Source organism: Amphiura filiformis, chromosome 1, assembly GCF_039555335.1.
Source record: "Amphiura filiformis chromosome 1, Afil_fr2py, whole genome shotgun sequence".
Classification (NCBI taxonomy): Eukaryota; Metazoa; Echinodermata; class Ophiuroidea; order Amphilepidida; family Amphiuridae; genus Amphiura; species Amphiura filiformis.
In genome coordinates, this window is record NC_092628.1 from 94,807,684 (window position 1) to 94,824,171 (window position 16,488).

Below are 16,488 nucleotides of genomic sequence, written 5' to 3' on the forward strand. Positions count from 1 at the left end.
AAAGAAACAAGAACCAGGAAGAAGAACAGCAGCAATTATAAACCAATTTATGCAAGACTCAACACATACAAGTACAGCTATTTTCCAAGAGCAATTAGGGAGTGGAACGCAACAGGAGAAGAAACAATCAAGGCAAGCACAATTGACAGCTTCAAGAACCGCTCAACAGTACAACCAAACAGAACAATTAGATAGAGACACCGTCAGACACGCACCATATATCCGCGACCATGACCCAAAAAAGTTGGTGAACTGCAGCTAATAATCTGTATCTACCGACTCAACCAAGAAGAAGAAGAAGAAGAAAGATAAATGACTGACTATCATTGAGGACTGAGTTCCGCAGTCTAATTACATGCAACACTAACAGTTTTTTCCTGCACTGCTGTTAGAAATTTGATAAATAGGTCATTTTTTACACTGCAGCTTCATCATGACACTATTGTGGTTTTTATCCGATCACCACACATATAAGTCATGTAAGTTCATTCATTATATTATCAGAAGACAAAAATTTCACAGAAAAATGAATGAAAGCTTAAATTTTAAGTAAGCTTACTACTTGAAACCGGTCTGTTTTCACTTTCAATACACTGTTAAAGAAATATATGCACACTTACACTGTGTAATACTTTGTCGTAGAACTGATCTCGAATATCATCCACAAACATACTGAAAATTAAGAAATATTGAGTGTTTCTTCAATCCCAATTTAACAACAACATCGACTTGTTTTGAGTTTGGCGCGGGTATGTGCCTTAGGATCACATCTCATAAAAGACGATTCACGATTGGTCAAATACTGAAAACTGATTTTCTTAGTGAAATATGCACCAATTAAAATACGTTTTATAGAGATCATGGTTTACTTGTGTTTATTCCTTCAAAAGTTTTTGCAACTAAAGTATAACCTGATAAAATTGAATGAAATACTTCTAAAACTAATTTTCTTTGACAAATTATAGAAATTAAGTATTTCACAATATGGTGAAAGTGATGTATGACGATTGAAAGAGGATTTTGCAATAATAAATGTTCAGCATTAATGTCATTTTAGGGAAAATTAAGGTAGTCTAGAAAAACCGGAAATTAATGAGTTAACAAAAACATTGCAAGCGAACAGCTGATTTCTTTACACAGGAAATTTATTTCTTTGCAGAATATACCCCAGTTGAAGATCACGAACTGCGGCACTAAAAAGATGGTAAGGGACCGATCGTTATTTACGGCAGGGGGGGGGAATGGGTGTTTTGGCAAAAATATCGGCAAAAAATTTCACGTTCCCCCCTCGCGTCCGCTCAAAATTTTCGCGTTCCCCCTTGTTTTCCCAATTTTCTCCATTTAAAATTTAACAATCCCCCCTCCTGGTTCAGCTAAAAATTTCAGGTTCCCCCCTCAAGATCACAAAAAAATTTCGTGTTCCCCCTAAATTTACCCATTCCCCCCTGCCATAAATAACGATCGCTCCCTAAAAATACAACACATCATTGACTCATTTCTTACATTCCTTATGGCTAATATTGTTGATTAGTTTCAGATAACATAATTATTAAGCATGCTGATAACATCAATCATCATGAATAAATAAATGTACATCATGATCATATAAAACTAAAACATGATGATGTGGATTGATTGTCTATTTCATGAGGTTTAAAAATCATGAAATGATTTCATGATTGATTTAAAAATCATGAAATACATGAATAATTAGGGGTTCATTCATATATTTTCATGACTAAATGATTGTTTATGCCCGAGGGCTTTAGCCCGAGGGCATAAACAACGCTTAGTCATGAAAATATATGAATGAACCCCGCTCATACATACGTAACATTCTGCTTGCTGTTATTTTCCTTCAAAACTAAAAATACCATCATTTTAAACTAAAAACAACCAGTTCCTTATCATTTTTTAACAGTTTCTCCATCGCTAATTGTAAGAAAACGTTTACTTGCTCAGTCCATCGTGCTTGGACGCGCGCGAACATCGCGTACATCACTCGCGCTTTGGTTTGCGTAAATAGCTCGCGAACATAGACGCCTAATATCCTACTCGCGGCGCGTCCATCAGTTCTCGCTACGGCTTGTTTATGATCGAACGCCGGGCATAAACGTTGTTTATGCCCGCCTATCGACCAATCACGCATGCTGTTATATAGCGAGTATGTATGAACATGCAATGAATGATGCATGTCATGCATCATCTTACAGTTACACAAGAACTCGAGTTTCAAATTTGCACACGCACGATACATGTATAACTATATAATTAAATTAAGAATTTCTTGGCCAAACTGGAACACTGTGAACGCTAGTCTTGGATAAACACTCGCGCACATAGCGCGGTACAGAAGAAAGTATGCACGCGCCTTACACTGCGTACACGCTTAGTACACTACATAGACGTAACGCGCATGTTCCAGTTTGGCCAAGAAATACTTAATTTGATTATAGTTGCATGCAAACGCATTCGATGCAAGATCAGTTGGACCACCTTCAATAAGACCGCCTGAAACGATACCAGCGAATGAAATGTTTCTAGATGATTTCAAGAACACCGTGTCTGAGCCTTCATCTATGAAGTTGACAGTAATTTGGAGGAAGAAAAGAAGACCACCGCACATGCGTAAAAAGACCTTTTTAGCCTAGTATAAGCCTACGTCTCGTAGATACTATCGGATCGTTGAACAAGAAAACCTCATCGCGAATTCACTTACCTTCCTACTAGTACAACACCAGTTGAAATAAAACTCAAAACTTCCTGTGTTATTCCTCAAAACAACATGTAACTTCAATAATAAAAAAATTGATATCCTAGCCTAGGCAAAATAACAATTCTCGATCATGAGACATCAACTAGATCAAGCATGTACATAGTTGTAGTAACTACAAATTATCTCAAACGTTAAATTGAGGACATGTTCTTCCAGAAGTTGCATAATGTGCATGGTCCACATTGGCATCTTTTTGTCATGATACAATATGCAACCATGAATGTAATCATGTAATTTTTCCACTTATTACATTTTTCCAGTTTGGTTTTGGAGCATTCGGTGGGCAGTTTCCCAACCAGTTCAAAACTCAGTACAGATGTTATTCTGTGTCTATGTTGGCTGGCACTGACAGGCAAGATGTTGATAGAGGAGGGAAAAGTAAGTTGACATTCAAAGAAGGACAAGATTCTCCCTTTAACCAGTTCATATATTTTGGTTTACAACCCTACTGTTCCACTGATAATCAGGAGACAATTTCAAGGTTTGAAGTCAGCCATGAAGTTGTCTGAAAGACATTCAAATAATGATTAAATAGATAATGATTTTTGATTAAAATTCATAAGTTTTTTTCATTAAGCATTAAAAAAATCCTGAACATTCTCAGTCCTGACTTTCTCAGCTGACTACAAGAAACAAGACTGTGATTATCATTTTAGTTGGTGTACATGTATATCTTAAAATGTGTTCAAAAGTTGATGTATATCTCTTATGTGCAGCCAAGGAGGGGTGGCAGCTGCACCCAGCCACCCACCCCTCTGGCCTCTGGAAATGTTTAGTTTTTAGGCCTTTGTTTACCATTTTTGACAATTTTCATCAATATTTTTTGCCCTGAAAGTCACCATGCCACCCACTTTGACCCCACTCGGACAGAATCTGCTAAAATGTGTATCTGGTTTATTTTTCTTTACAGTTATCATGCCACCTTCAGCCTTAGATCAACTCAGTAAGTATTATATTGTGCAAAGACATGAATTGTATATATAGGCATGCATTTAAAAAATTGGGTTCAAATTATCAAAAATTCATTATGATAAGAGCTTTCTAAAATGCATAAAAAACTTCATATTGTAATTTTTGAAATTCTGTTGCAAAGGACTATTTGTTTTAAAAGTACATCTGTGCTTCTGGAAAGAGCTTTTTTCAAACAGGACCAAGAAATTCTGGTAAAGTTTAATTGGCCTATGTGAAAATAATTATGTCCACCTGGTGTGCTTTTTCTAACATGCCAAATAACTTTTCTTTCAGCTCGCCTTAACATTGTCTATCCTATGCTGTTTAAACTAACAAACAAGAAGACAGACAGAATGAGCCATTGTGGTGTATTAGAATTTGTAGCAGATGAAGGCAAAGTATACCTGCCATACTGGGTAAGTTTGGGGTTTGGGCTTCACAGGATATGTAATCAGTTGAGTGTTTTCCTTAACAATCATGTGGAAATTATTCTATAATATGAAGCTTTTATCTATATACCATATGTCTGTTTTAATACTTGACAGTTTATTTCTGTGCAATATTTTCTAATTCTGCACCTTTTGTATTGATGCTTGCAACTAGCATTGTGTGACTTACATGTAGTAGTACAACCCCCGGGGGGGCCACTCAATACATATGTGTTGTCATCACCGAGCAGAAATCCACGGGAAAGGGTACTTTTTTTTCACGCATAGTCGCGGGCCGCGAATAGGGTAGCTATTTCATGCTATTTTGGGAAAAAGGGTATACATTTCAACACAGGTCAGCGTTTAGGGTATGGATTTCACGGACATGAGGTCAGCGATTGAAGGTATGGATTTGGAGGACATGAAGGGCCGGTTTATTGACCACCTTTTCTGGCATTTCTGGTCAGTGAAAAGGGTACCTTTTTATGGTGGTCGGTGAAAAGAGTGCCTAAATATAAGTGGTCAGTGAAAAGCCTCCTTTTTTACAAGAAGGTCAGTGATTAGGGTAGGTATTTTCACATGCTCGAGATCCGTGTTTAGGGTGTTAAATTTGAGGGTCTGCTTGATGATGACAACACATAAAAGCTTATAAGTGGCCCCCCTGGGGTACAACCCTGGGAGAGGCCAACACAGCACATAATTTGTTGAATTGTGCAGTTTGTTACGTTGTACTGTCTCAAGCATGATTAAAATATTTTTTATTTTGCCACTCTAAAGCAATGAAAAACCTTCATATGTGATGCGATCAAGCAAAATCAGTCGTTATTCAGAAATATTAAATTTTCAGCTTCTTATAGGATAGTTAAAAGCATTTGCAATTTGGATTTTGCAGTAAACCCAATTGAAATTGAAAAACCAGTTCCAAAGATATGAGCAATCAAAGAGTTTCCAATACAACAGGAAACAAAGGGAAATATTTCCTTTGTTTGGCTATATCTCAAAATCAATATTTTGAAGTTCCGACTGATTTTGCTTGATTGCATCACATATTATTTATTCTTGTACAGGCCTGGAAATAAGTCGGTCTGAACCAGGAGCCAAACATTTGGAAAAGCGGCTCCTGGTCCTGTAATTTTCTAGTGAACCAGGAGCCATTTTTGAAGAGCCAGGAGTCATTTTTCTTAAAGTATCAAAATGCTTATTTTTGTTATTTCTACAGCTTTCGATGCTCACCTGAGACTTTTAGATCCATGTTATTTGTTATTTAACTTATTATATTATTAATTATTGTCACAAGTTAACAAATAACAAGTTATACAATGAATGTTATTATATATCTGAACAGACCAGTTGAGTCTTATTTTATTATTTTTTTAATTTTTTTAAATTATTTATTTTATTTTATTTTATTTTATTTTATTTTATTTTATTTTATTTTATTTTATTTTATTTTATTTTATTTTTAATTTTAATTTTTTTTTTATTTTTTTTTTTTATTATTTTTTTTTTTTATTTTTTTTTTTTTTTTTTTTTTTTTTTTTTTTTTTTATTTTTTTTTAATATCAAGGAAAATTGGTGAAATATTAGGTAAAAGATAAGATTTGGCACTGCATTTTGTTGAAAATACATTGAAATGGCCAATATTTTGAGCGAAATGAACTTGCCTGACGGTTTTACTGGGCCATTTCCTGAGCACTGATACCGGGCGCAAAATACAGATTTTCTCTGGCGCCTGGGCGTGTAATTTTGGTTGGATCCAGGCGTTAAAACTCAGTAACCGTAGGGTAAAAATCGCTCGGCGCCTGCTTGTTTCCAGGCTTGTTCTTGTATCACATTCACAGAGCTGCCAACTCTCCCTCTTTTCGCAGGAGACTCCCTACTTTTAAACCTTCAGAACCCTTAATTTTGGTCATCTCCTGAAAAGGAAATGGTTTCATCCATTAAGATGTACACATTTTTACAAATCTCCCTGATTGCAACAGGAAATCTCCCTTTTTTCAAGATTCAAATGTTGGCAGCTCTGCATTCAAAGTTGACAGATATAAGTATTATGCAATTCTGTTTTAGACAATTGTGAGGGTAGGGCTTGAGAATGAAGGTTATACATGCATCCCCCCTCGTGCATACTTCTTAAATCAAGTATTTTTTGATACCCTAAAAATACCTAATTTGCAAATGTGTCATCTTTGATAGCTACCCTTTATAAGTTTACCATGCAGGCAGACACACATGTACCACTTGTGTGACACACACACATTATGTATAGTATGTATACATTACCTAAATCCATGTATTATTTATCTTCACTCTACAGATGATGCAGAATTTACTGTTACAAGAAGGTGATTTACTACAAGTTGAAAGTACTAGTCTACAAGTAGCATCATACTCAAAGTTTCAACCACAGTCTACAGAATTTCTAGACATCTCAAATCCTAAAGCTGTGTATCCTTTGTGATTTTGTATTAATGTACCTGGTCAATGCTTAGTTTTGAAACACCAACCGGTTAAACTTTATTGGGTGTTGAGGCATCAACACACAGTGTCTATGGGGTGCACTTGAGTGAGAGGGGTGTTGATGCATCAACACACAATGTCTATGGGGTCCACTTGAGTGAGAGGGGTGTTGATGCATCAACACACAATGTCTATGGGGTGCACTTAGTGAGAGGGGTGTTGAGGCACCAACACACGCACAGTGTCTATGTGGTGCACTTGAGTGAGAGTGGTGATGAGGCACCAACACACACAGTGTCTACGAGGTGCACTTGAGTGAGGGGAGTTGATGCATCAACACACACAATGTCTATGGGGTGCACTTGAGTGAGAGGGGTGTTGAGGCATCAGCACACACAATGTCTGGGGTGCACTTGAGTGAGAGGGGTGTTGAGGCATCGACACACACAATGTCTCTGGGGTCCACTTGAGTGAGAGGGGTGTTGATGCATCAACACACACAATGTCTATGAGGTGCACTTGAGTGAGAGGGGTGTTGATGCATCAACACACACAATGCCTATTGGATGCACTTGTGTGACAGGGGTGTTGAGGCATCAACACACACAATGTCTCTGGGGTCCAATTGAGTGAGAGGGGTGTTGAGGCATCAACACACACAATGTCTCTGGGGTCCACTTAAGTGAGAGGGATGCTGAGGCATCAACACACACTCCCCCTTGAGTGAGAGGGGTGTTGAGGCATCAACACACACAATGTCTCTGGTTCACTTGAGTGAGAGGGGTGTTGAGGCATCAACACACACAATGCCTATTGGATGCACTTGAGTGAGAAGGGTGTTCTCACTCAAGTGGAACTGGTGGGTGTATGGAACATTATTGAACATGTGCACATTATTCTATGTTTGCCATCCAGACGATTATTATGTCACTCTCTACAATACTGTTTCATATTTGCTTTGATCCTTAATTTGGTTACCTCAGATTAGAAAATATACTGCGTGGATTTGCGTGTCTAACCAAGAATGACATGATTGCAATAAAGTATAACGATAGGGTAAGTAGATCAAATCAAATTGATTTTGAATTTTCGATGAAAAAGTGAATTTACCTCAAGAACATACAATTTTAACTTTATTGATGGCAAAGAGTTTGTATAAAAATTTTGAAAATACAATTTTAATGTGGTCACTTGACTTTAAAATAGACTCGGCATATAATATAAGAAATAACGTGCTAAAGTAATATTAATTAAAGAATAAGACCATTGTTCTCTATGCATGCAGGATTGTTTTGGTGGAAAATTTACTGCATTTTCACTATATTTTTGGGAAAGGATTGATGAAAGGAATTCAACTTTATCTTTGAAATTTTCACAAAAATCACCAATTTTTGAAAATGGTCCAAAGTTCCCACGAAATATTCTCAGCTATTATTCAGTTATTTTACAAAGTAATATCTTGTGAAAAACTAGCACTGTGCTATCGTTTGGAATATAAAGTAAGCTTGTATAATTCAAATGTTGTTTACAGATATACGAATTACAGGTATTAGAAACCAAGCCTTCTGATGCTGTGTGTATTATAGAATGTGATATGAATGTAAGTATTATCTTGCTTGTACACCTCACACGAAAGTATATTTATACTTGTAAAAGAGCCCATAATTTTAAAACAAAACTATAATTGGGTATATTTATGTTTAATGTTTATGCAATATCTTATTATTCTGCACATTTTGATACCTCTTTTAACAATCTACTGTGACCTCCACAAGCAAAGTTGCAATGATTTGAATGGGTGTTGGTCAAATTCTAAAGAAGACCTGAAACAAAAGTTCTTCTGAAAACTGAAACAAAAAAACTATAACATGTTTACCAATTATTATTTCGTTTTAAAATTATGGGCTTGCTTTCTAAGTGAACAGATGCTTTTTGTGTGCAGTTTATAAATCCATGCCAATTCTGATTATCATATGCTCTAGCTGTAAGCATGGCTGGAAATCAGCCAAAATCTTTTTTAGTTGTGTGAGTGCATGCCAGAATGTCTTATGTGTACAGTACCTGCCACCATTGGGCTATTCCAGTTGAAATCCGTACACCCTATGGAAGATATGACCTTAATCTTCCATACAGGGAGTGTAAATTTCAATTCACGCTCCCTATGTGGAAGACTAGGGTAAAGTCTTCCATAGTGGATTGGGAGTGTAAATTTCAATTCACGCTCCCTATGTGGAAGACTAGGGTAAAGTCTTCCATAGTGGATTTATGGATTTCAACCGAAGAGCCCAATGTCAAAATAACAACTTGGGGTTATTGCATGAGGAATGAATGCAATACAGAATATCAATGTCTTACAATATGCTCCACAAAGAATGCATTTTACATAAAGCAGCTAGTCAACTCTACAGGTTTGAGTCTTTGGTACCAAACATTCTGGCCTTGCAGAAATTGGAACTGAAATTGCACTAAGTAGAAACTTCAGAGTATTAACAGTAATATCAGGAATGTCAGAATAAGGGGGGAAGGGTTGATGAAAGTGAAAGTTTGAAGGGCTTAATTTAGAGGACAGGTGTCAGTCAAACAGGATGTGTTCTGGAGGCCCTTTGTGATTTTCAATGGTATTGGGTCAAGAGGGACCTGCCTTATTTCAAGATCATTGCTATGTACAAAAAGTGATAACGTAGGACAAACTTTTCAGTACAAAGTATCCAGTGTGGAAGTATCCTGTCCAGGTCAAAGGTGATACTAAATGCATGTTTATTATTACCATACATTAATGTTAGAGGAAAGAAGTCGGGAACTGGAAAGTGAAGGGATCCTTTTTGGTGCAAATATTTTTCTTAAATTTCTAACGAAGCTAAGTAATTGGTAAGAAGAAATCCTAAAATGGATTTTGCTGGAAATGTAACTCTGTGTTTACATATTTTGTTAAAACTGTGTAAACTATGAATGTGTTGTCATTACAGGTCGAGTTTGCACCACCAGTAGGATATGTGGAACCAGGAAGGCCTAGGCCACAAGAGCAAGAACCAGAGGTAGGCTTATTCACTAACTAAACACTATAATATTTTGCAGTAAACCTTTGATGAGAGCGTATTTTAAGCGTACATCACATATTTACTACGTTGAAACACACTTGTCTCTGATTGGCTGCTGAGGCGATCTGCTGTTGCCAAGTGAAAATTATGAATGAACATTGCGCCGCACACGTTGTTAGCTCTGACTTTGCAACATCACGGTAGTACGCACTTGTCAAAGGTTTACTGCAAAATATTATATAACAGAACGTCCTTGACTGGTACAAATTAATATGTCTTTTTCAAACATCAGCAAGCTGTATTCAAGGCTTTCAACCAGATTTGTAGTATGACTTCTTGGGAAGATTAAATTTTACATACGTTTAATGAAAGTAGTTCAAATCCCAGATTTGTAGTACATGTATGTACAGCTCATATGCAAACAGGTACTTGTAGCAGGGAGTAAATAAGATTGGGAAGTGTCACTCTATATAAAAAGTAATAAAACTATGGAAGCCGCCATTAACTTGCCATCGCGTAGGCCTGGAACACTACAGCGCTTTCTACCGGCTGCATCGCGTCCGTGCTCCGTGATTAAGTAATGAAAATTACCCGTAAAATCGCGGCTTGCTGCATCCACGGTTAGACTTTATCAAGCCTGCTACTGTGCATTTTTTTCAAATGTTGGACAGCTGTTTTTAATACTTTTAATAATATTATTAGCGCATCCAAGAACTTAATTTAATAATACATCAAATCGACCAACAATCCCACTATCCAGGCCAATATTTATACAAGAAAAATACTGTTTCAATCATGAAAATTAACCTTAATTTCGCGCCAACACGTAAGACTTGGCGATAGTCCATTTAGATAATCATTGTCAAGCTCGAGGTGATTGACCCCCGATGATTGACAGTTTGGAACGCGTACTGTACGCGTAGCCATGGTAGTGTTAGCACCCGTTAGCACCCCATGGCGGCCTCCATACGTGTGTCAAATTTTGTGGTTCGCAGCAACTTTTGTACAGCATACCGTAGCGTGCAAATTTGGCGAAATTTGGAGGATCTGCAAATCACTGTCAACCCCCTGCTTGTACCCTAGGTTATGAATCGTCTGACCAAATCTCCATATGTAGGATAATACTCGCTCCTTACCAATTCCTGTACTTTGGCATATGGAGTAATGTCTAAAACTGTGGTTGTGCCTGTGGACTAAAACTCGCTTATCACCTGTACAATACAAGGACCATTGTAATCCATAAATTAATCATACCAAAGTAATAACAATGAACTCATCTGTCACCTTCTTTCCACAGAGCATGCAAGTAGACGATGCTGACTACTCACAGTATATAGACACAAATCAATTCATGGTAAGCTTGTGTTTTTGAAATTATTATACTTAATAGTTTTCAGCAGAGAACTTCAGCGGTCTGTAAATTTGGTGCAGTTTATGGCGTATAGGGAAGTGGGATTCTGATTTGCTAATTGAATCACATCATTATCACATCGGCACCTTATTCGCTGGTCAAGCTGCGTAGCAACGTATGACCTTGTTCTTTTTACACGATAATCAGACAGGGCAGACGGACACCAATGAAGTAATTTGCTGAATGGTATAGTTCTCTGGGTTGAAAGGATGAACAAATTTTAATCTTTACCCAGAGCAGCCAGCGCACATAAACATTAAAATTTGTTCAGCTTGTGTTTATTTTCAGTATTCCAAGATGAAATAAAAGTCAATAATTAAGTCATACCGCTGAAGGTAGGCATGTTGCCTATGGGGGTCGGCGATAAGTGTGGGGTGCATAAGTGAACTCAAAAATAGTGTAAATAGCGTGTGCGTACACAAAAGAGAGTCCGCACGTAAACGCTGACATGTTGACTGCTCCATGCTCAAATGAGCTCTGTACTGGTGTCAGCTTAGAGGGCACAGGCATGGAACATTCTAATCTTTGTGTTTAATAATCTATGTGTACATCTTACTATAATTTGCCTAATGTTGTATGCGTGTATGTATGTATGTGTGTGTGCTAAAGGCTCCGTCAGTTTTGATCCGAGCCTCGCCAAATTCGCACAGGGGATGCAGAAAAATACGGGGAGTGTCGTAAGCTACCTTCGGTCGAAGGTTAAAGGTCAAATTTTAAACTTGGTCCGATTTGGGCTGTAATTCATATGGGAGATCAAGGAAAATATGGGGAGTGTCCTAAGCTACTTTCGGTCGAATGCGGGGATCACATTTGGTTGCGATCGGTCAAGAATTGGGCTCAAAATCCGCGAAAATGTGAATTATCAAAAAAACCACAGTGCCCAAGTCAGTGACCATCTATACTAATAAAATAATAGGCGGTCTCTGTCTGTCTGTCTATCTGTCTGTCCGGCTATGCGTTTCGCCGTGCTTCGACGCATCGCGCTGAAATTTTGCATATAGATAGGTATCGGGAAAAGCATGTTGGCCATGTGGTTTTGAAGGTCATCGGAGGTCAAGGTCAAAGGTCAAAATTTCAAACTTTGTCCGATCGGGCCCAAACTTGGTGGGTGGCATCCTTGATGCGAGGGGAATATAATGCGTGAAATAAAATCGAGGTCGATCGAGGTCAAAGGTCATTACGGAGGGGTCAAATTTCAAACTTTGTCCGATCGGGCTCAAACTTGGTGGGTCGAAACCTTCATATGAGGGGAGCATGAAAAACATTATATGGAGGTCATCCGAGGTCACAGGTCAAAGGTCATGGATTTCAAACTTTGTCCTATCGGGCTCAAACTTGGTGGGTGGAATCCTTGATGCGAGGGGAATATATCATAAAACAAAATTGAGGTCAACCAAGGTCAAAGGTCACGTAGGGGCTAAATTTAAACTTTGCCCTATTGGGCTTAAACTTGATAGGTGGAATCCTTTGTATGAGGGGGGCATGAAAACAATTACACCGAGGTCATAGGTCATCTGGGTCAAACAGTATCGCTATCATGCCAGTGCTCTCACAGCATCAGGGCTCTCACAGCTACAGGTGCACTAGTGGTATAAACAATTGCACTTGCTGCCTGTGTTCTATAAATAGCTCTGATGCATTCTGATACATGTATATACTTGAACTTGGTAAAATCTATATTAAGGCAATGTCTTCCACTGTGGGTTTTGAAGGAAGAAAGAAAGAGTAGTCAGTAAAACAAGTAAATATATAAATTAATTAATTTAATTAACTACCCGTAATTAAGTAATGTCATCTGAGGTCACAGGTCATCCAACAGGTCATCTGCGGTCAAAGGTCATATGGGGTGAAACAGTATCCTATCAGCTGGATTGGGCTTAAACTTGGTACAATAAATTGGAGGAATCGGTCTCAATAAAAGTCCCAATAGCATTAGGCCTATACCATTTTTATAGCAAGATACCGCCATAGCTTAATAATCATTTACGCATACGGGTATAGCTCTAGTTATGATAATGATCTTTATGTGGTTTACTCTCCTTCTCAGTATTTCCAGGGTGCAGGTTACAGGCTAGATGGTAAACAGAAGAAGAATGTGGATGCTAAACCTGTTCCTCTCAGTTCAGATTTGCCAAAAAGGTAATGTACATACAATGTGGAAAAGTAAAGTTAATCCATCTGGTCCTCTCCTCCAGAAATTACCATTTATATAATGTCATTATTATGTAGTCCAAAGGAAAATCCCATATGGCATCACAAGTTGTATGTCAGTCAGTCTGCGTATCTGTCAGTTAGTCGGTCGGGGTGTGTCAGTCAGTCTGTGTGTCAACAATTATGTAAGGCTCATATGAACAACCTTTGTGTATATTGGTAGTGTTCAAGGTCATATACTGAGGTCAAAGGTCATATGAGGTCATCTTGTAAAATACCATTATGTAAGACTATTGGTTAAAATTTGGTCTCATACAAATGAAGTTCTGTACTTCCTCAGTAAATGGCATCACAATTTTGGTATAAAAACAACTAGGAATATTATGATTACAGGTAAAGTTAAACTAATTCACACAAGCAAAGTTTCTACTCGCAAACATTTCCGATCGCATCTGTGAAACTCTATTAATATTATGATGTGCATTTTTGTTACAGAGGTATTCCAAACTATGAGCACAAGAAGGGCACAATCACATTCATTAGGAGTATCAAACCAGTGGTAGCAAATGGCAATACTATGGTAAGAACACATTGGTGTACTCTTAGTGAGCTAGTAGGGCTGTAATTAGCAGGAGGTACATGTAGGGGCCCTGGGTGGGGCAGTAAAATAAGTTTTGGTGACAAAAGGAGGGGAAAGAGTGAAATATTTAGTCAAATCGGCTCCTTTTGGACCGGGTCAAATTTCTCAATTACGAAAGAATATATATAATACAAAATAAGTTGAATACTATTATTGGGTATAGACTCTATCGAATAAACCAACCAGAACTGCATACCAATTGAAATGGCAGCCATGTAGGACAGTCTAAGATGACAGAGGGACAGGTCTCAAGTTTGATTCCACAACCTGTCATACCTATCACTTGTTTTGTTATTATCTTGCGAATAGTCCTGGTGCAATATCACTGCACTGCTCATGATTATGAAAACAATATGTGATGTTTTGAGTCTATTTGGGACTGCTTGTATTTGTGCAATGCCTTTTTGTAAATTATCTAGAATGTTTTCAGTCTATGAGTTTTGAATGAATGAATGTTTATTTATACACTTGACCTCTTTCTTTACACTTTTTTCTCTCCATTTTAGGATCCTGCTGACAAGTTTGAAGCTTTCTCTGGTTCTGGACAAACATTACGGCAAAAAAAGAAGTGACAACTGTATAGTTCCTATCCTATTTAATTGTACATACTGTTAGGAAATACTTAAAGGCATATTGCCTTTAGGCTTACTGTGCAAAAGTTTCTTAATATATAATACAATTTTATACATTATAGCATTTTGCTCTGAAACAAGTATTTCATTCAAGAGATTAAATATTTTCAAAGCTGAAGTATTGGGCTATTCCAGTTGAAATCCATACACCCGTATGGAAGACACCATCTTAATCTTCCACACATAGTGTAAATTTCAAATATGGTTATCTGAATGGGTGACTCCATTTGAAATCTTCACCCATGCATGGGAGATCAGTGTCATGTCTTCCATAGGAGGTGTATGGATTTCAACTAGAATAGCCCATGTTGCTTTATTCTATGTTTGATCAAGGTCAAAGAGGATAGACTAAGAGAGTTAAGACTCTGCCCATGTTTGAGAGTCGGTCATTGGAAGGTAAATAGTGCACTGGATTAACCATGTATCCGGCTAATTGATTTTGATTCCAATAGTGTGCCCTACGCACTTAATGTGCAAACCCTTGTAATTGTCATACTTTTCATGCTATTCAATTTTGGGGCTTTGCCTGAAAATCACATGCCTGATAATCCAATATGGCAGATTCCCCATAGCATTACACACAAGGCTGTATGGAGTTAGTACTCTGCTTGTCTAACCTCTTTGGTTGAGATACATATGTGTCATATTTCCTCTCCAGTTTACTTCAGCATTTGTGTATTTGTTTGATAGTCTTATTTGTTTGTCAGTAAATTTCAATTATTCTTTCCCATTACATCTCTCAACTTGTAGTTAATGTTGTCAAAAAGTACATTGGATTGCATGATACCAGGGGAGGAGGCACTTGGCTTTTAGGTGTACACACATGACCAAAAAATGAATGAAAAGGAGTGGTTTTTGTGTGTGGAAGCACATAGAACACACATTTAATGGTCTTCAGAAGTTTATTGCAAGAAAAATGGGTGTTTTCTACTCTAGCTATTTGAACAGGTAAACCTGTTTGTAAATCATATTTTGGTTCTTAGTTGTTTAGGGGTCGCATTTGGTGGAAAAAAATCTTTGTTTATGAATTATGTGTTATTTTTGGCAAAAAGAGTCTTTTTTTCTAAAATTGATTTTGATTTTTAAAGTTTGATTCTTTCTGTAAAAATCAAGAATTTCATGCAAAGCTTTTCCAAATACGCAAATACATTTCTGGCACAGAGACCATATCCAGGTTATGACTTAAATAATGGACCAAATCCTAGTATAAGTACAACTTGTATATTTGTGTATAAAATGTCTGTGCACATGTAAGATACTGTAATGTGTTTTATGGATTGTTATAGATGAGGGAACAAACCAAATGAAATCCTATGAACGAAACTAGTTTTGTTACAAAGAGAAGGGGTTAAAAATGTTGATTACCTTTCTCATATCAATTATTATTGGAAGTTATTTTGACCAATTTCCTGTTTCATTACAGACAGGGAGGGAGGGGTTGGCTATAAAACAAAAGTAGTTATGTTTTAGGACTTGGTCAATCTTTTGGTTTGTTTCTTAATGGGGAGAGAAAAAGTGAAAAGATTTGTAGTCGTTTATGTTGTTGCTATAATCTAGCAGGACTTATAGTCGTCAAGGAAGACATGAGAAAATGAGAGAAGACACAAAACATGAGGTGGTTGGTACTCTGGGACCATTGGGGACGGAGGTTTAAGGGAAAGTAGCTTCTTCATGTTGGCTAGTAGTAATGGCCTCCACACTAGACTGGTATACAGAACCCAGGGTCAAAGTAGGGGATATTTGACCTCTGGGCCAGTAACTGGACTTTATGACACACAAAGGTCAAAAGTTACCCGATTTCAAAATGGACAACTTTGGATGACCACTGTACTGTGATGTAAAACTACTAATTTCTTGGGTACTTTGCACACATTTCCCAAACCATGGGCTGTCTTTTGATTTATGTTCTATTATTCTATTGACACTGAATTATCACATGCCCCTGCAGAAGTAGTTTATTAGTAATATTACATGTAAGTTTATATCATATGCATATAACCAGGA

General features: G+C 37.4%; 1 protein-coding gene across 1 annotated transcript; it reads left to right on the forward strand.

Annotated features, from left to right (window-relative positions):
- The first annotated feature begins 1,088 nt into the window (after positions 1-1,088).
- Positions 1,089-16,200, forward strand: LOC140158476 (ubiquitin recognition factor in ER-associated degradation protein 1-like). Its single transcript, XM_072181575.1, has 12 exons — positions 1,089-1,204; positions 3,037-3,154; positions 3,687-3,719; positions 4,022-4,143; positions 6,470-6,600; positions 7,596-7,668; positions 8,144-8,212; positions 9,579-9,647; positions 10,948-11,004; positions 13,109-13,200; positions 13,708-13,792; positions 14,359-16,200. The coding sequence occupies exons 1-12, from the start codon at positions 1,202-1,204 to the stop codon at positions 14,422-14,424; spliced, it is 918 nt and encodes a 305-aa protein (XP_072037676.1). The 5' UTR covers positions 1,089-1,201; the 3' UTR covers positions 14,425-16,200.
- The last annotated feature ends 288 nt before the right edge of the window (positions 16,201-16,488 follow it).

Excerpts from the sequence above, each read along its gene's own strand:
- LOC140158476 (XM_072181575.1), top strand. Across the intron at positions 9,648-10,947 it reads CACAAGAGCAAGAACCAGAG|AGCATGCAAGTAGACGATGC; the intron begins GTAGGCTTATTC and ends TTCTTTCCACAG. Across the intron at positions 11,005-13,108 it reads TAGACACAAATCAATTCATG|TATTTCCAGGGTGCAGGTTA; the intron begins GTAAGCTTGTGT and ends TCTCCTTCTCAG.